Source organism: Phyllobates terribilis, unplaced genomic scaffold, assembly GCF_046119375.1.
Source record: "Phyllobates terribilis strain yellow unplaced genomic scaffold, ASM4611937v1 Scaffold_22__1_contigs__length_20350403, whole genome shotgun sequence".
Taxonomy (NCBI): Eukaryota; Metazoa; Chordata; class Amphibia; order Anura; family Dendrobatidae; genus Phyllobates; species Phyllobates terribilis.
Window position 1 is genome coordinate 10,119,681 of NW_027362782.1, and position 21,137 is coordinate 10,140,817.

A 21,137-nucleotide genomic window follows, 5' to 3' on the forward strand; every position below is an offset into this window, starting at 1 on the left:
AGCAGGACAGATCAGCGCTGCTCATGCTCCAGCCATACAGTCTTGGTAACTATGGCAGACCAGGACAGCCAGGAGCAGCAGCAGTTCACACCTCCACCTCAGCAGCAACATAGTCAACGGAAGAAACAGGCGGACGCCCCTCAAACACAGTCGCTCAAGCAACCATAGCAGCAGCCGTAGAGGCCAAGTGTCGGACGACTCTGTGCCATCCAGAAGGGATTCATCTCGCATCCCGCCACAGCCTCCAAATCCGGTACCCTTCAGTTACTTCAGGGGTGAGTGATCTTCGTGAATGTCACCATGTATTAATAGAGGTTTTCTATTATGTGCTTGAACCCCTAGGAGCTTAAGAAAAGTAGCGTCAAAAGGAAACACTGGATATGTTCTTTATGCCAAATACCCCTACTTGTAGATTGGCAGAAAGACCTTTGTTCAGGCAGCATTGATAGGACCATTACTGAGAGTACGCCAGACTTTGCAGCTAATCTGAGGTCCATAGTCCGTTCAGTTGTACAAGGTTCCCTGACGGCACAATTATGTGCCTATTGATTGCACATAATTGTCCTTACTAGAGTTATGCTACCTGCACTGCACATTTTTGCGAATGTAGTAATATGGGGCTAAGGTTCCAGGTTGGCAGGCCTGTGTCTTCATTGTCATTTTTCTTAACTTTTACCTCGGTGTTTATATTTGTATTGGTGTATTTAATAAAATATAATCTTTATGTACCAATCAACTCTAGCTGTTCTCCCAGTTTCTCAGGATATTATGTTTACTTGATTAGAAGAGGATTTACTGGGAATGTGCGTCTTTTTCTAATATTCAGGCCCTTATCGACCGAGAATGGAGGAAGCCTGAAGAAATGGGGGCATTACCTTCATCCTCTAAGAGGAAATACCCCTTTGAGGATAAGGATTCCGAGTCATGGGACAAAATCCCCGAGGTTGATGGTTCTGTAGTCTGGTCCTCTAAAAGATCATCTCTACCCTTGGAGGATTCAAGCGTCCTTAGAGATGGTCTAGATAAAAAGGCAGACTCCTTAAGCAGGAAGCCTTAAGCCAGCAGTGACAGGCACCTGTGTAGCCAGAACACTTATGGTCTGGTTACAACAATTGGAAGACCAGCTTAAAGACAAAAAAATTCCCAGACATAAAATCATGTCTAATTTGCCCCTAATGCAGGCAACATCGGCTTTCCTCGCTGATACTTCGGCAGACTCTGTAAAGCTGTCAGCCAGGTCAGCGAACCTGTCAAATGCAGCCAGGCGGGCCCTGTGGCTCAAGGGTTGCCCAGGAGACTTGCAGTCGAAACATAAGCTATGCTCTCTCCTACGCGATGGCAAGTTCCTATTTTGCCAGAAACTGGGCGATATTTTGGAAAAGGCAGGCGACTGGACAAAAGGGTTTCCAGGATTCTCAGGAGATGCAAAAAGGTCTTATTTTTGGAGGAAGTAGTTTAACCAGGGTCGCCCTCCAGGCGACAGTTCTGGAATCTCATCTATTTCTAAGAAGGAGTCAGGTTATATGTTTGGAGGAGCCTCCTCCTCCACAGCTAAGAAATCCTCCCAATGACGCCAGACTGAGGGTGGGTGGAAGGCTATCCCATTTTGTTCCAGCTTGGGAGGCAATCACCTCGAGCCCTTGGGTGCTAAGTATAGTGAGGGAAGGCCTTAAGTTATGCTTCTGTCAGATTCCTCACCTTACTTTTGTAGTCCGCTCCAGGAGGAAATCTGTAGAGGAACAGATGGCCTTGGAGGCAGAAATATTAAGCCTAGTAGAAAAGCAGGTCCTTTATGAAGTCCAGGAGACACCAAGAATGAAGGGAGTTTTATTTCCCACTCTATTTGATTAAAAAAACAAACAAATGATCCTTAAGGACAATCATCAACCTCAAGAGCCTAAACCAACTGGTAGAGAATCAGACGTTAGAAATGGAATCTGTGAACTCGGCAGTAAAACTCCTTAACCACAATTGCTTTATGGTGGTAGTCGACCTTAAGGATGCTTATTACCATGTCCCAATCCATCCAGACTACCAAAAATACCTAAGAATAGCCTTGTCCATACAAGGGGAACCAAGACATTTTCAATTCACTACCCTACCATCCGGTCTCTCAATATCTCCGAGAGTATTCACAAAGCTCATAGCAGAGATGATGGCCTTCCTACGGATCAGGAACATGGTGATCATTCCCCTACCTAGACTATTTTCTTGTAGTGGGAAAATCAGAGGACCACTGTTAAACTCAAATGTGCCTGGGCTGGCTGATAAATTCTCAAAAATTGAGACTAACTCCCTCGAAGACACAAATCTTTCTGGGCCTATCCCTAAATTCTCATCTCCAAGAATGTTTTCTTCCAGAGGACAAAGTATGCAAGAAAATCAATTTAGCCACAAAAGCCATCAGATCTCCTGCGATGTCTTTGAGAGGCGATGTCCCTACTAGGATGCATGACATCCTGTCTCCCAGCAGTCAGATGGGCCCAAGGTCATATGAGGCTTCTTCAGTGGAAAGTCCTGTCGGCACAGAGATCCTTCAACGGACGTTTAGAAGGAAGATTAGTTCTTTCCTTAGAAACTATAGACTCCCTCTCATGGTGGACAGACTGGGGAAATTTGACCTCAGGCATGCAATGGTCCAGACAGGTCGATTATATAACTGCAACCGATGCGAGCAGTTTTGGCTGAGCAGGTCATCTGGCAGATCACTCAGTTCAGGGGCACTGGGCAAACCACGAGAGGGGGCGTCATCAAACCTAAAAAAGCTTTGGGGGGGTGGAAAAATCCCTGATAGGCTTCCTCCCCCACATTCAGGGTCACCACGTTCAGGTCAGACAATCAGACAACGGTGGCATACATAAATCACCAGGGAGGAACAAGATCTCGCTCCCTGATGGTAGTGGCGAACAGGATCCTGCAGCTAGAGTAGCATCTCCCAACCCTCAGTGCTCTATACATAAGGGGTTAAAGAACACAAAAGCAGACTTGGAGTCGACATACGTTAAAACAAGGGGAGTGGACCCTGAACCCGGTAGTCTTTCAGCAGATTGTCCAGCTGTGGGGTTTACCAGAGATCTGTTCGCCCGCAGGGCCAACAAAAAGGTGGAGAAATTCTGTTCATTAGACACAACAGAATCCTTACGCAGTAGACGGCCTCCATATTACGTGGAAATTCAGGAAGGCCTATGCTTTTCCCCCTATAGTGATGATTCCGGCAGTCGTGAGGAAGATGCGAGAAGATCGGGTGAGAATAATTCTGATAGCCCCCTTCTGGCCAAAAAGACCTTGGCCTTCCCTGCTCTGACTGATGTCGATATCGGATCCCTGGTTCCTGCCGGAAAGGCCGAACCTTCTCAGTCAGGAGCCAGTATTCCACGCGCAAGCCAAAGGGTTCCATCTGGCGGCGTGGAATTTGAGAGGGCATTACTGATTAATAAACGGTGTTCCCTGGGCGTAGTTTCTCCCTGACTGCATAGTAGAAAACCCATAACTAAAATTTACAGTAGAATTTGGGGAAAATTCCTGGATTTTCTAAGAACCCAGTTGTTGGATAAACCTCCAGTTAAGGTTGCCTTGGAGTTCCTACAAAGAGGATACGACTTTGGGTTGGCCACGGGAACACTCAAAGTTTAGGTGTCTGCTCTGGGGGCATGGTATAATTGTAAGCTGGTAGGGAACAGATGGGTTTCTAGGTTTATTAAATCCTGTGCTAGGTCCAGGACCGGTTTGGACTCCCAGAATTCCTTCCTGGGACCTACATTTGGTTCTGAACGCTCTGTAACGACCCATTTGAACCCCTGCAGGTGATCTCTCCGAAGATCCTCACCCTTAAAACTATTTTCTTGGTGGCCTTAACATCAGCCTGTAGGGTAAGAGACCTGCAGGCCCTTTCAGTTAATCCTCTGTGTACCCAAATTTATGATGACAGGATCGTCCTACGTCCAGACCCAGCATATCTCCCTAAAGTAGTGTCCAGATTCCACTCTAATCAGGAGATTGTGTTACCTTCATTTTGCAGTAACCCAAAAAGCCCGGGGGAATCTAGGTTTCATAATCTGGATCTTAGGATGTCCTTGTTACAGTACATAGACATGACTAGTTATTTCTAGCCTTCCAAGGGAATAGGAAAGGTCACGGGGTATCAAAATGTACTGTTGCCAGGTGGCTTAGGGAGGCCATTAGTTTAGCCTACATGTCTACGGAAGTTACGGACAGTATCGAGGCTCACTCCACCAGAGCCATAGCAACCTCCTGGGCAGAGAGCGGACGTTTCAATTGCCCAGATATGTAAAGCTGCTAATTGGTCTGCATCATCCACCTGTTATAAGCACACTAGGTTGGATCTGTCCTCCTCTGTTGACCTTACCTTTGGGAGAAGGGGGCTTCAGGCAGTGGTCCCTCCCTAGGGTGCTCACATTCTCCAAAATTCTCTCAAGGTGTGCTGTCATGGTTGAAGGGAAAACACCAAGATTACTTACCGGTAGCCGGTTTTTCCGTAACCCATGACAGCACCCGTATTTTTCCTCTCTCAAGGTGTGCTGTCATGGGTTTTGGAAAAACCGGCTACCGGTAAGTAACCTTGGTGTTTCCCCACTCTATAGGTGTGTGTGTGTATTTGTATATATATTATATATACAGCAGGCGAAATAAGTATTGAACTCATCACCAATTTTCTAAGTAAATATATTTCTAAAGGTGCTATTGACATCAAATTCTTACCAGATGTTGGTAATAACCCATCCAATCAGCACATGCAACGAAATCAAACCATAGATGCCCATAAATAAGTTCTATGTGATAATGGAAAATGATAAATTTAATACTTGGTTCAGTATCCTCCTAATGTAGGACTCATGAACATTAATATTAGCTAATTTGAGAGAGGCCTTTAGTTGATTAGAATTTACATGGTTTTCCGTTACCTGGCAGACTTGTTGACCACCAATGAGGAGGGTAATAATGATATGGAATATTCTTCATTTGTACACAATCTGTCTGACTGTGGCTTGGTGGGTTTCAAACCCTTTTAGAGATGGTTTTGTTACTTTTTTTCCACTTTGATAAGCATAAACACTTTTTACATGAGGTCCAGTGATGAACGAGCGCTAAAGTGCTTGGGTACTCGTTATTCAGGTCGAGCAAATCGTAATGCTTGGGTACTCGACCTAAGTAACGAGTATAATGGAAGTTCATGGGAGACTCAAGAAAATTGGTCAAATCGATGAAAACAGCGCTGAAATAACATAGGAACAGCATGGGGAAGACGTCTGGAAACAGATCTGAATCCCAGGTCGCTGCTGGGAACACTGTAGTCGGAGTATTACACCACTTTTACGGACTGACAATAAAACATACAAAAACGAAGATAAAATGGATTTTCCTGAAAAATGTTTAAGAAACATTCTTTCCATATACAAAGATTTGTATATAAGGCGAAATAAATGACAGCCTATGTTATAGTGTAGCATTTTTTTTTTCTATGTTCACACGTAGTGTTTTTACACGTTCGCATTGCTTTCAATGGTGATAAAAATGCATTCACCAATAAATGCAATTTTAACATTTTACTACCTTATCTGGCCATGTGGTGTGAGACATGATCAGACCCATTCTGTTTCATTTATGAAGGAGAGATTCAAAGTGCCATTTTCTTTTTTCAGGGCCATCAGGCGGCCCTTACAATTAAGCCTGCAGCTGGCTATGCTTTGCATAGATTAATTATATTGCAGTAGCAATATACAGCTATCTGGGGTGGTCAAATTTTCTTTGTATATATTCTGTAAAGGTTGAAACTTGAAGGTCCAGCAAGGATCTTAACTATTTTTAGTGGGCAAGCAGTAGTCTTAGGCTGCGTGCCCACTATGCGTTCTTCAAGCTTTTTTGCAGCTGGATTTCCGCAGTGAAAACGCTTAAAAAATGCTTGGTAATACGTACCCCATGGTCCCCAATGATAATCCCCATGTGCTGTGCACATGCTGTGGAAATTTCCGCTGCTGATTATCTTTGCGGAAAAATACACAGCATGTCCATAAATTTTGCGGACACGCAGCTTAATTGCCGCCATTGACTTGCATTGAATCGCTTAATATCCGCATGACTACATGTGCACATGCAGATATTAAGCGATTCAATGTGCGGATGGTACCCGAGTCTGGAGAAGAGGAGACTGTCCTCCAGACCAAGGTACCATAGAACCTGTTCAAAAAAGAATTTAAACATACTTACCATCCGATGGCCCCCGGTCTCCTGTACGATGAGTCCTGTCTCTTGTACGGCTCGCGATGGTCTAAAAGGACCTGCGGTGACGTCATTTAGTCATATGACCGGTCACGTGACCGCTGTCAGCAGTCGTGTGACCTGTCACATGACTAAATGACGTCACCGCAGGTCCTTACACACCACCTCGAGCCGTGCAATAGACCTGACGCAGCGGAGAAAAGACCGGAGGCCATCAGAAGATAAGTATGTTTATTTTTTATTTTAAATTCTTTTTTTTAACAGTTTTATTCTTTTTTTCAACTATAACTTTGTCACACTATATAAATCCATGCCAGTTGCATTGATTTATATAGTGTGACCAAGTTGTCAATCACTTTTCCAAGAGTTGTGAAGTGGTAATTCCAGCTTCAGTAGAGTCAAGTCTCCCACCACTAACTTACATACAAACTGCGAATGCCACATTAAATCAGTAAATTTTGTTAACTTTGAAGAATTTGTCAAATTTGAAAAAATTCTGCCAACTTTGATGAATTTCTGTCAACTATGATAAATTTCAGTCAACTTTGATGAATTCCTGAGGTACATATCAGCGTAAAAATTATGAATATGTCGAGTGTATGGAAAAAATCAATCAAGTTATGGACTGTGGGAGAAATGTATGTGACCAGAATAAACTAATTTCCATCAGATGTTACCACCTAGCACCTGTCCCTGTTCTAAATGCAGTTACGTGGTATTAATAGAGAATAGAATACATTTTTTTTTGGTTGCAGCAGCAAGGAGTATATGGTAATAATCCCTGGCTGGATGCATGTAATACGCAATCCATAGTGCGATAAATCACCCATACACGAATTGCAGATAAGAGAGGTTATATTGTAGAAGATAGTCAATTTGAATTGGCCTTCCCATTATTGAGTGGGCCTCCTATACTGTTATTGCGTATGGAGTAAGTGCAAGGGCTGCCAAATACTACTCAAAAAAATAAAGGGAACACTCAAATAATACATCCTAGATCTGAATGAATGAAATATTCTCATTGAATACTTTGTTCTGTACAAAGTTGAATGTGCTGACAACAAAATCACACAAAAATCCTCAATGGCAATCATATTTATTAACCAATAGAGGCCTGGATTTGAAGTCACCCCCAAAATTAAAGTGGAAAAACACACTACAGGCTGATCCAACTTTGATGTAATGTCCTTAAAACAAGTCAAAATGAGGCTCAGTATTGTGTGTGGCCTCTACGTGCCTGTATGACCTCGATACAATGCTTGGGCATGCTCCTGATGAGGTTGCTGGTGGTCTCCTGTGGAATCTCCTCCCAGACCTGGACTAAAGCATCCGCCAACTCATGGACAGTCTGTGATGCAACGTGAGGTTGGTGGATGGAGCGAGACATGATGTCCCAGATGTGCTCAATCGGATTCAGGTCTGGGGAACGGGCGGGCCAGTCCATAGCTTCAATGCCTTCATCTTGCAGGAACTGCTGACACACTCCAGCCACATGAGGTCTGACATTGTCCTGCATTAGGAGGAACCCAGGGCCAACCGCACCAGCATATGGTCTCACAAGGGGTCTGAGGATCTCCTCTCGGTACCTAATGGCAGTCAGGCTACCTCTGGTGAGCACATAGAGGGCTGTGCGGCCCTCCAAAAAATGCCACCCCACACCATTACTGACCTACTGCCAAACCGGTCATGCTGAAGGATGTTGCAGGCAGCTGATCGCTCTCCACGGCAGCTCCAGACTCTTACGTCTGTCACATGTGCTCAGTGTGAACCTGCTTTCATCTGTGAAGAGTACAGGGTGCCAGTGGTGACTTTGCCAATCCTGGTGTTCTGTGGCAAATGCCAAGCGTCCTGCACGGTGTTGGGCTGTGAGCACAACCCCCATCTGTGGATGTCGGGCCCTCATACCACCCTCATGGAGTCGGTTTCTAACCGTTTGTGCAGACACATGCACATTTGTGGCCAGCTGGAGTCCATTTTGCAGGGCTCTGGCAGTGCTCCTCCTGTTCCTCCTTGCACAAAGGCGGAGGTAGTGGTCCTGCTGCTGGGTTGTTGCCCTCCTACCGCCCCCTCCACGTCTCCTGGTGTACTGACCTGTCTCCTGGTAGCGCCTCCAGTCTCTGGACGCTACGCTGACAGACACCGCAAACCACCTTGCCACAGCTCGTATTGATGTGCCATCCTGAATCAGCTGCACTATCTGAGCAACTTCTGTGGGTTGTAGAGTCTCTCATATGCTACCACGAGTGTGAAAGCACAACCAACATTCAAAAATGACCAAAACATCAGCCAGAAAGCATTTGTACTGAGATGTGGTCTGTGGTCCCCACCTGCAGAACCACTCCCTTTAATGAGGGTGTCTTGATAATTGCCAATAATTTCCATCTATTTTCTATTCCATTTGCACAACAGCATGGGAAATTGATTGTCAATCAGTGTTGCTTCCTAAGTGGACAGTTTGATTTCACAGAAATTTCATTTACTTTGTTATATTCTGTAGTTTAAGTGTTCCCTTTATTTTTTTGAGCAGTGTATTAGGACACACTCCAATACCCCTTTAAAGAGGAGTAGAGGAGGGCCTCAGTAAAAAATGTTTCCCATTATTAAGGAGTGTGACTCCTAGAATGGTAATGCCCCAAGTACATGGGCTGAAAAACCTTTACCCCTGGGGGGTATACATATATATTTTGTGAAATATTAGGTAGGCCTCTAAAAAGTGTTCCTACGGGCATCTAAACACCTTTAAAAATAAATTCATGGGGAGGTTGCATGATTATCACCTTGTTTATATGGTTGTGGAAGATGAGAAGGACGACTACATAGACATGAGACGAAATCCTGAAGCTTATACCCATGTCTGGGTGCGAAGAGTGCATGGGAATAGACAAGAAAAAATAAATGGATTTGAGTTAATGTTCCGCTGCTGTCCATCCAGTGGTGTTGAGAAGTCTGTGCCAATCCAGCCCTTGTTCATTTTGATAAGTCAGCATGTCCGCATTTTCAGTTGACAGGCAGATGTGCCTTTCATTTATAATACCCCCAACTGCTTATTTGCGCTTGCGTTCCAAGAACTGGGGTAGGGACAGCTGACTGCTGCACTGGGACAAGGACATGGTTGCGGACCGTGGTTGCAAGTGTGCAATGACAGATGCAGGGTGGGAGGTATCTTAATCTGTGTCATGGATAGGGGATTGGTGTGCACATACAACAGGGGAAGAGGCAATGGTTTCACCGGCAGGCAGTTTCTTGACCTTGATGTTCGGCCCAATTAGTCAGGTGCTTTGCTGTCATGTGCCTGAGCATGCTGGTGATGGCCAGGCTGGTAGTTTTGCTGCCACTGCTGGAATGGCAGATGTTGCAAAGTGCCTTTTTTGGGTTAACTGGAAAGTCTTTAAAAAAAAGTCCAGACTCAAGAAGACCTAACCCTTGGGCTGGCAACTTCCCTCATGTTGGTGTTCTAGGGAACAGTTGTCCACCTTGTGTGTCTGGCCACTGCACATCCTTTTCCTGCCTGTTGTGATGTTGCGAACCCCTCCCTCACTGTGCTGTTGTCCTCCACTGAATGTCACCTTCCAAGTTTGGGTCATTGACTTTATCGTCCACACCTCATTTTTCACACCCTGGTCCTCCTCTTGACTTTCTGGTAATTGTCTCATCATCCTCCTCTTGCGACAGTAATTGCAGTTTCCCACTATCGCCTTGTAACCGTGGCTGCTCAAATATTTGGGCATCTCTACATGTGATCTACTCATGTCCCGCTTGAAGCAGGCAGGATGAGATGCCAGAATCTAAATATGAAAGATGTGAACAGTTCTTCGGAGTATCCAATTGGTCCAGACTCATGGCTACTGAAACTGGAGCGTGTAGAAGACATGGTGGTGCTGGCAAACTGGAAGCATTATCTGCTATCCAACCAACAACCTTTTTACACTGACCTAGCTTCAAGAGTGGTGTTCCGTGCCCCCCTAGAAAATGAAACGGGAAGCTAGGTCCACATGTTGTGTGTTTGTTGGGCTCCCGCAGCAGGCACAGTTTAACCTTGCCCATGGCCTCGGCCTCTGCGTGCACAATCCAGAATCACGTTCACTTCCCTGTCCCTTACCACGCGCCTTGCCCATTTTAAATGGAGTATAATATTTTGCAGCTTCAACAAAATTTTATGATTATTACCGCAGTAAGATTTGAAAATCTCAGATGGACAAGTTTCACTGTTTGCACTATATAGCAATGCTGTTCAAATCAACCAACTGTGGCTGTATGTGGTTAACATACAAATGGACCAGTACAAATGGTGAATTATATTGCTTTAAACAAAATTGTCAGGATTAACAGAAAAAAGAATATTATCATCCCTGGGTACTAGGTCCATAGATACGAGTTAAAATAAAAAGAAATTTGGCAGGTCACCGATATACCAAATTGGTGCACGGGACTTCGTTCTGATCCTCACGTGGCAAGATAATGAATTGAAACGTTCCAGCTTCCAGCAAATAAATTGATAAAAATTTGTAGTCTTTTTTAGAAAAAGCTAAAATTAGCATGATACATGGGCCACCGTGGCTAATACCAATTATAGTAAAAAAAAAAACAGACTTGAAAAAACGCAGAGACTGGAGTGAAGAGGCTACGCGTTTAGACTGCAACTGCTGTCTTTGTCCCAGCTAAACTCATGGTTCACAGGAACAGGTATATACCGTACAGACCAAAAGTTTGGACACACCTTCTCATTTAAAGATTTTTCTGTATTTTCATGAATATGAAAATTGTACATTCACACTGAAGGCATCAAAACTATGAATTAACACATGTGGAATTATATACTTAACAAAAAAGTGTGAAACAACTGAAAATATGTCTTATATTCTAGGTTCTTCAAAGTAGCCACCTTTTGCTTTGATGACTGCTTTGCACACTCTTGGCATTCTCTTGATGAGCTTCAAGAGGTAGTCACCGAATAGTCTTCCAACAATCTTGAAGGCGTTCCCAGAGATGCTTAGCACTTGTTGGCCCTTTTGCACTCACTCTGCGGTCCAACTCACCCCAAACCATCTCGATTGGGTTCAGGTCTGGTGACTGTGGAGGCCAGGTCATCTGGCGTAGCACCCCATCACTCTCCTTCTTGGTCAAATAGCCTTTACATAGTCTGCAGTTGTGTTTTGGGTCATTGTCCTGTTGAAAAATAAATGATGGTCTAACTAAACGCAAACCAGATGGAATAGCATGCCGCTGCAAGATGCTGTGGTAGCCATGCTGGTTCAGTATGCCTTCGATTTTGAATAAACCCCCAACAGTGTCACCAGCAAAGCACCCCCACACCATCACACCTCCTCCTCCATGCTTCACGGTGGTAACCAGGCATGTAGAGTCCATCCGTTCACCTTTTCTGCGTCGCACAAAGACATGGTGGTTGGAACCAAAGATCTCAAATTTGAACTCATCAGACCAAAGCACAGATTTCCACTGGTATAATGTCCATTCCTTGTGTTCTTTAGCCCAAACAAGTCTCTTCTGCTTGTTGCCTGTCCTTAGCAGTGGTTTCCTAGCAGCTATTTTACCATGAAGGCCTGCTGCACAAAGTCTCCTCTTAACAGTTGTTGAAGAGATGTGTCTGCTGCTAGAACTCTGTGTGGCATTGACCTGGTCTCTAATCTGAGCTGCTGTTAACCTGCAATTTCTGAGGCTGGTGACTCTGATAGACTTATCCTCAGAAGCAGAGGTGACTTTTGGTCTTCCTTTCCTGGGGCGGTCCTCATGTGAGCCAGTTTCTTTGTAGCGCTTGATGGTTTTTGCAACTGCGCTTGGGGACACATTCAAAGTTTTCCCAATTTTTCAGACTGACTGACCTTCATTTCTTAAAGTAATGATGGCCACTCATTTTTCTTTACTTAGCTGCTTTTTTCTTGCCATAGTACAAATTCTAACAGTCTATTCAGTAGGACTATCAGCTGTGTATCCACTTCTGCACAACACAACTGATGGTCCCAACCCCATTTATAAGGCAAGAAATCCCACTTATTAAACCTGACAGGGCACACCTGTGAAGTGAAAACCATTTCCGGTGACTACCTCTTGAAGCTCATTAAGAGAATGCCAAGAGTGTGCAAAGCAGTCATCAAAGCAAAAGGTGGCTACTTTGAAGAACCTAGAATATAAGACATATTTTCAGTTGTTTCACACTTTTCTGTTAAGTATCTAATTCCACATGTGTTAATTCATAGTTTTGATGCCTTCAGTGTAAATGTACAATTTTCATAGTCATGTCTTCCCTGCCGCGCATGCGCAAAGCGCCGCTCCCAATACAAGGGCTGCGGCACAGTGCGGGCCAGGGAGAAACACAGCGCGCTCCATGGGAGCGGCGCTTTGCGCATGCAAAGCAGGGGAGACTGCAGGGCACGTCACAGCGCCCTGTGATGTGCCTGGGAGGGGAGGAAGATGATAATTTAGCCCAGAGGTGGGTATTAAGCTGCATAATAAGCAGATAGGAGGGGTTTGCTTGGCGTTCCCTGGAAGAAACTTTATAAAAGAAGATTTCTCTGGAATCAGACCACTGCTATTGGACATACGTTGGTATACATTTACTTTTCTATACCCTGTATGGCCATAGTAGTGGTCTGATATCACCCAGGGGGGTGACAGATTCCCTTTAAATCTTTGTTCATGCCATGATGTACTTCTACAAATGTGTTGTTAACATCAAACTTTGAAAGATGAAACTTTGATAGATCACTGTTTAAAGAGGACCTTCAGCACAACAGACATCTCACACACTGAAAACAAGGAGTTTTTCTAGCTAAAATACTTTATTGAAATTACACGCAAAAAAGCAAAGTGATTAAACATGCATGGGATGACTCCACAAAGTGTTTTAGCAACTACACAATACATATATTTAGTATCAAAAATAAGTATATTGATATGAATGCACAAATCAAATAGATTATAAATAATAGACACTATGGTCAGTATACAACATAGTACCAAGTACAGAGCATATCAGCAGCAATACATAAATTCGTATTTGTGTCTAGTATATGGCAATAATGCTCTTACCAGTCAATATCCATTGCTTGTTGCTACCAAATTATTGCACAGGTTTGCCCAACATACGTTTCGCTGACATAGATGTCGCTTCCTCAAGGGGGTGCGACCCTGGAAAAAAAAACACCTATGTTTACGTAAGTAAACTTCCCTGAAGAGTTGGGATTTCTCTGTGTTGTCAAAGGTTTGGCACAGTCAGCAATTAGTGATGTTAGTACCACTGATGTCGTTAGTGTGCTGCAAATGTCTGTTAGGCCAATTCTAATACGATCACATCTAAATGTATTTTATGACGTGGTCTAATAATCCTATACAGTTGACAGAGAAACATGCTTGCTTAATACTTGGTCTAAGCCAGCTTATTGAAGCCTGTTTTTTTTTCCGATAGATGTAATGTCTCTGAAATCCCCGTTATTTATAAAATTCATGTTCTTTGGATCAACTACAATCCTACACATTCTTTATTGCCAAAAATCTTAGGGGTTTAAGATAAAATGCCATTTTTGCATCTGTTGTATCCTTCTACTTATTTTATAGTGTAACAGTCATTTACATTTTTATTTCAGAAGTCAATAGTACACATGAAAATAAGCAATTTAGTAATAGATCTTAGCAGAGACATCTGCTTCTTTCTCCTGGGCTGGTCATTCGTTCTCAAAATTCTCATATCACAGGTAAAATCTGCATCCAGTGAAGGCACTGTTACATTACTGAGAGAAGAGATGGCAGAACTGTCTCTAGCGCCACCCTCCGTCTAAATAGAATCCAATCGGCACCAACTGCCTTCGGCCAGATCAGTGATGTAACAATGTGTCTTCACTGAATACAGATTCTATCTCAGAATTTAGTTTTGATAATGAATGATCAATTCTGTCAAAGAAAGAAGCGGTTTTCTCTAAAATATATTACAAAGTTACTAATTTTAGTATGTACTATTGATTTGTGAAATAAAAATTACAGTGGTTACTCTCTAAGTTTGTCTATGACAGGTTTGTACACTGTAAATGCTTGACATGTAAAGTATATTATAAGCAAATAATATTTGGTTCTTTCTAGAATCCCTTCCACCTGCGTATGGATACTCGAAGCTCAGTTGGCTCTCTCATGGAAATTTTAGGTAGTGTGTTACAAAACAACAGCTGGGAGGAACTTCTGGTTATTACCTGCCACCCATGGGAAACAGCGACAATTCTTGACTATCTGACAACTAATACTAGTATGATGACCCGTGACATCCTCAACATTCGCTCCCTCAATGATTCTGCTATAGGAATTTACCTGCATCATCGCTTTAAAGATATTAAGGATCTTGAGATTCCTTTGCTCCTGCATGGATGTGACCCACACAAATCTTCTTTAGTTTTCAAGGCTGCTCAGGACAGTGGCTTGGAAGTACAAGAGTTTCATTGGATGGTTGGACAGCCTCTCAAAGTGGAAGAGATGCAGACTCATGGAATGCCCCCTGGGTTACTGGCTTACGGACAGGTCAGCCGACCAAGCTTGGAAAAGTTTATAAGAGATGCAGTAGGATTAGTTACCCGGGCAATCACAAGGGCAGTGCAAGTGAGACCAGATCTTGCTCTTATTCAGACAATGGTGAACTGCAATGACAAACAGACATCACAAACTGAATCTTCTGGTATGTACCTTTCTAGGTGAGTAACAGTCTTTAATATAGAGTGCATACTTAAAATACAATTGTAACTATCCAAGGTTTAAAGGTTTGGGGTATTCTGTAAAAGTCAGAAGGCTGGTGAAACCTAGGATTTACCGGTCAATCTGGACATTTACCGAGGCCGTCGGTAAAAGCTCAAAATGAAACGTAAAATTGGACTTTTACCGGTGAAGTATTGGTAAATCTTAACATTTCTCAACAGCGTTGGTAAAAGTCAAATGTATTCCATATAAACGAACGATTTTGGACTTTTACCTGGGCAAATTGGTAAATCTTTACATTTACCAGCATGTGTTGGTAAAAGTAACTACCAGCATGTGTTGGTAAAACTGCGCTTACAACCCTTCTCAGCTACATTTACCAAGAAGCCGTGGTAAATGTGCACATTTACCAACTGCGCTTGGTTAAAGTCAGATGTTCCATCTTCACACCTGATATTTCTGACTTTTACCATGCTCGACGGTAAATGTGAACAATGTTAACATTCAATTTTACTTCTCATTTTGAGCTTTTACCGACTGCCTCGGTAAGTGTCCAGATTGACCGGTAAATCCTAGGTTTTACCGGCCTTCTGACTTTTACAGTAACATATACATTAATAATAAGGATAACATGAGTTATTTTTTTATCAGGATGTTTTCTTAAGAAGCTAAAAATAATGACCTTCAGAAAGACTGATGTAATCAGCCTAGATAGGCACTGAGGCTCACAAACCTGGAGAAAGGCTTTTAGCATAAGGTTGCTAAGAAATGATATTTTTAAAATCATGTTAAATAGGTATTGCGAGAGGAACATATATTATGGAAAAAAAAGCATTAAAAATATAACACAACAAATGTAATTAAATATAAAGTAATATCCGAAAGGAAGCTTTTGAGTTTGAGGAACAAGCCATTATTATAATTGCAATACAAAGATGAGAAATTATAGAATTTTCAAATACAGGAAAAATGGAAACCGTGTCAGGAGAGTAAAACTGATTTTACATGTATAATAAGAATATTAAATATAACGGAGCAGTATAAAGGAAAAGGCAATTTCTCAATTTGCTCACTAAATGTCATCCACCTCAACCAGAAAGCACAGAACTGCCTTAACCCCTTCACCCCCAGGCCATTTTCTATTTTGGCGCTTTCGTTTTTTGCTCCCCTTCTTCCCACAGCCATAACTCTTTATATTTTGGTCAATATGGCCATGTGAGGGCTTATTTTGTGGGACGAATTGTACTTTTGAACGATGCAGTTGGTTTTACCATATTTTGTACTGGAAAACAGGAAAAATAATTCCAAGTGCAGTGAAATTGCAAAAAAAGTACAATTCCACAGTTTTTTTTTTTTCCTACCATGTTCATTAAATGCTTAAACTGACCTGCTATTAAGATTCTCCAGGTCATCGCGAGTTTATAGATACCAAACATATAGATTTGTATTTAAGTGGTAAAAAGAAATCCTAAGTTTGTTTTAAAAAAACAAACAAAACCCCCCGCTATTTTATGAGACCCGTAGTGTCAACATTTCTTGGGATCTGGGGCCAGGTGAGGGCTTATTTGCACGCCGAGCTGTTGTTTTATTGATACTATTTTGGGGTAGATACGATGTTTTGATAGCCCGTTATTGCAATGTTGCGGTGACCAAAAAAACATAATTCTGGCCTTTTGATTTTTTTTTGTCATTACACAGTTTACCGATTATATTAATGGATCAGGCAATTCTGAAAGAGGCGATACCCAATATGTGTATATTTAACCCCTTTACCCCCGAGGGTGGTTTGCACGTTAATGACCAGGCCAATTTTTACAATTCTGACCACCGTCATTTTATGAGGTAATTACTCTGCAACGCTTCAACGGATCCCCCTGATTCTGAGATTGTTTTTTCATGACATATTGTACTTCATTATTGTGGTAAAATTTCTTCGATATCACTTACGTTAATTTGTGAAAAAATAAAAAATTTGGCGAAAATTTCGCAATTTTTAAAATTTTAATTTTTATGCCCTTAAATCAGAGAGATATGTTACACAAAATAGTTAATAAATAACATTTCCCAAATTTTTTTTTAGTAGGGAGCTATAAGGATTAAAAGTTGACCAGCGATTTCTCATTTTTACAACAAAATTTACAAAACCATATTTTTTAGGGACCATATCACATTTGAAGTGACTTTGAAGGGCCGTTATGAAGAAAATACCGAAAAGTGACACCATTCTAAAAACTGTACCCCTCAAGGTGCTCAAACACATTCAAGAAGTTTATTAACCCTTCAGGTTCTTCACAGGAATTTTTGGAATGTGGAAGAAAAAAATTAACATTTAACTTTTTTCACAAAAATGTTACTTTAGACCCAAATTTTTTTCATTTTCGCAGGGGTTACAGGAAAAAATGGACCCCAAAATTTGTTGTGCAATTTCCCCTGAGCATGCAGATACCCAATATGTGAGGAAAAAACACTGTTTGGGTGCACAGCAGGGCTCGGAAGGGAAGGAGCGCAATTTGACTTTTTGATTGTAAAATTTGCTTGAATAATTAGCGGACGCCATGTTGCGTTGGGGGAGCCCCTGATGTGCCTAAATAGTGGAAACCCCACACAAGTGACCCCATTTTGGAAACTGCACCCCTCAAGGATTTTATCAAGGGGTATAGTGAACATTTTGAACCCAGAGGTACGACACAGAATTTGATAACATTAGGTCATCATATTGAATAAGTTGTCATTAGTCTTGAGTGCAAGTGCTCGCTATTTGAGTTTGCATCGGGTGCTCAGGTATGCACCAAGTATTGGGGGTGCTCTAGAGACATGCTCGAGTCCCTACCCGCATGTTTCACGGTTATTAGACACCCAAAAAAAACATGCGGGGATCGCTCGTGCATGGCAGGCAATCCCCGCAAGGTTTTTTTTGGCTGTATAACAGCTGCAAAACATTTGGGGTGGAGACTCGAGCATGTCACTCGAGCACCCACTATACTCGGTGCATACCCGAGCACCCGATGCAAACTGAAGTAGCGAGCACTTGCGCTCAACATTGGTCGCCATATCATTGTCATTTTTTTCTTTACTTCTGAAAAAATCCCAACCCTAACCCTTGTCCAACCCTAACCCTTGTCCAACCCTAACCCTTACCGTTATTTTTTACGACGTTCCTCATGCGGTATAAGTGATTAGAAGACTTTATTCTTTGGGTCGGTGCGATTATAGCGATGCCAGATTCATATTGGATTTTTATGATTGACAGCTGTCACACACTAAAAGACGCATTTTTTTGCACACTAGTTTTTTACATCTCCATATTTTGAGAGTTATAATTTTTCCATATTTCGGCCGACAGTCATGTGGCGGCTTGTTTTTGCGGGACAAGTTGACGTTTTATTGGTACCATTTTCGGGCACGTAACATTTTTTGATCGCTTTCTATTCTAATTTTTAGAAGGCAGAATAAACAAAAACCAACAATTCAGGAATTGTTATTTTGAGGGTTTTTTATGCCGTTCTGCGTGTGGTAAAATTGATAAGGTAGCTTTATTCTTTGGGTCAGTACGTTTATAGCGGTACTACATTTATATATTTTTTTATATTTTGGCGCTTTTACACAATAAAAACTATTTTATAAAATTGTTTTTGCATCGCTTTGTTCTGAGAGCTATAACTTTTTTTATTTTTCGGCCGTTGGAGCTGCATGGTGGCTTGTTTATTGCGGGACAAGATGATGTTTTCAGTAGTACCATTTTTATTTACATTCGTCTTTTTGATCGCGTTCTATTCCATTTTTTGTTAGGCGGTATGAAAAAACAGTTTTATGTTTAGTTTTTTATTTATTTTTTTATCGTGTTCACTAAAGGGGTTAACCAGCAGGACAGTTTTATAGGTCAGGTCATTATGGACGCGGTGATACCAAATATGTGTACTTTTATTGGTTTATTTTTTTTTCATAAGATTATTTATGGGTAAAAAGATATAGATATAGATATATATATAGATATATATATATTATAAAAAAATATTTTTTTGTTCACATTGTCCCACTATGGGACTTTCACTTTTTGCAGCCTCACCGGCTGCATGGCATAGAGAGCAGCAGCTCCCTATGCCATGCTGCCTGTCAGCTCTGCACAGGGAGAAGTTGCTTTGGTCGTGCACTGCGCATGACCAAAGCAACTTCCTGCCTCCTGGTGTCCCGGATGTTGTCATGATGACGTCGGGTCACTATGGCAACATCCGGGACCGGACTCAGACGCCGCTGGACGCCGGCAGAGAAGATAACTATAGCGTTTACCTCCTCTTGCCACCGGAATGCTGCGATCGATTTCGATTGCAGCATTTTGGGGGTTAATGTGCCTTGAGCGGTGCTGGACTGCTCCCTGCACATTGTCACAGCTGACATCCGGTACTATCAGCTGACACCCGGCGGCTATCTCGCCCGCACAGATACGTATTAATACACCCTGGGCCAGAAAGGGGTTAAAAAAATATATATATATTTTGAATGGGGCAAAAAAAATGATTTAAACTTTTATATTGTAATTTTTTAAAAACAATTTTTTTCTTACTTTTTACATGCTTCAATAGTCTTCATGGGAAACTAAAAGCTGCAATCATTTGATCGCCTGTGTGTAGCAGAAATGGCAATCAGGTGTCTCTCACCTGATTGTATCACATTTATTATGCGGTAGCGCTACCTTTCTTTCCTTTTCCCCAAAGGATTTCCATTACTTTTATATTTTCTGTTGGACAATTTCTCTGGAACCAAGAGGATCTCCTAGTGGAGTTGTCTACAATCGAGGACGCACTTGGCGCATATACTCGAGTGTAAGACGAGGCACATAATTTTACCACAAAAAACTGGGAAAACTTATTGACTCAAGTATAAGCCGAGGGCGGAAAATGCAGCAGCTATTGGTAAATTTCCCCATCCTGGTTTGCATTGCCCCCTCATGCCCAATCCTGCTATGTATGGTACCCCTCATCCCCAATTCTGCTATGCATGGCCCCCCTATCCTGGTATACATGGCACCCCATCACTGCACACATGAAAAAAATACACTTCTACTCGCCTTCTTCCTCTCTGCTCCAGCGCAGCGTCCTGTTCTGCCAGCAGCTCATGTCAGCATCTGAGCAGCGCATGACGTCACAGGTGAGTTGTCGGGATATTCACTCCTCTCCACACCGGGACTATGGGCGTGGAGAGGAGTGAATATGCATTTTCTTTAATAGTCGGCACTATCAATTGCAGCCGTGGCTCAGCGATCCTGTGTGCCTGCTACTAAAAAGAATTAATAACTCTTCTCCACGACCATGGGTGTGGAGAAGAGTGAATATTCATTTACCTTTAGCAGTGGGCACACGTGGTAGCTGCAGCAGCTACTGCATGTCCCGCTCTGCCGCCGCAACCACCCCCACCACCACTATCCACCACTGGAATGTATATACCCAAGTATAAGCCAAGGGGGGCTTTTTCAGCACAAAAAAATAAGAAAAAGTCTGCTTATACTCGAATATACACACGTGGTCAAAATTGTTGGTTGTTTAATGAAAGAAAAACCCACAATGGTCACAGAAATAACTTGAATCTGATAAAAGTAATAATAAATTAAAAATCTATGAAAATGAACAAATGGAAATCAGTCAATGCTTTTCAACCCTGCTTACACAGAATTTAAAAAAAATAAATAAACTTATGAAATAGGCCTGGACAGAAGTGATCATACCCCTGAAAATAATGTGACAAAAGGGACATGTTAAATCAAGTTGTGTCCACTAATTAGCATTACAGGAGTCTATATCTTGTAATCAGTCAGTGGGCCTGTATATAGGGCTTCAGATACTCACTGTGCTGTTTGGTGACATGGTGTGTATCACACTCAACATGGACCAGAGGAAGTAAAGGAAAGAGTTGTCTCAGCGGATTAGAAAGAAAATTCTAGACAAGCATGTTAAAGGTAAAGGTTATAAGACCATCTCCAAGCAGCTTGATGTTCCTGTGACTACAGTTGCACGTATTATTCAGAAATTTAAGATCCATGGGACTGTAGCCAACCTCCCTAGACGTGGCAGCAGGAGGAAAATTAATGACAAATCAAAGAGACGGATAATACAAATGGTAACAAAAGAGCAAAGGATAACTTCTAAAGAGATTAAAGGTGAACTTCAAGCTCAAGAAACATCAGTGTCAGATCGCACCATCAGTCGTTTGATCCA

The 21,137-nt window shown here is 42.2% G+C and overlaps 1 protein-coding gene across 1 annotated transcript in view; it reads left to right on the forward strand.

Moving 5' to 3' along the window:
* LOC141176272 (glutamate receptor ionotropic, NMDA 3B-like) overlaps window positions 1-21,137 on the forward strand; it is a 474,027-nt gene that overhangs the window by 113,727 nt on the left and 339,163 nt on the right. Inside the window, exon 2 of the mRNA XM_073660231.1 lies at window positions 14,329-14,927. Coding sequence (XP_073516332.1) covers window positions 14,329-14,927 — 599 coding nt within the window. The remainder of the gene's footprint in view (window positions 1-14,328; window positions 14,928-21,137) is intronic.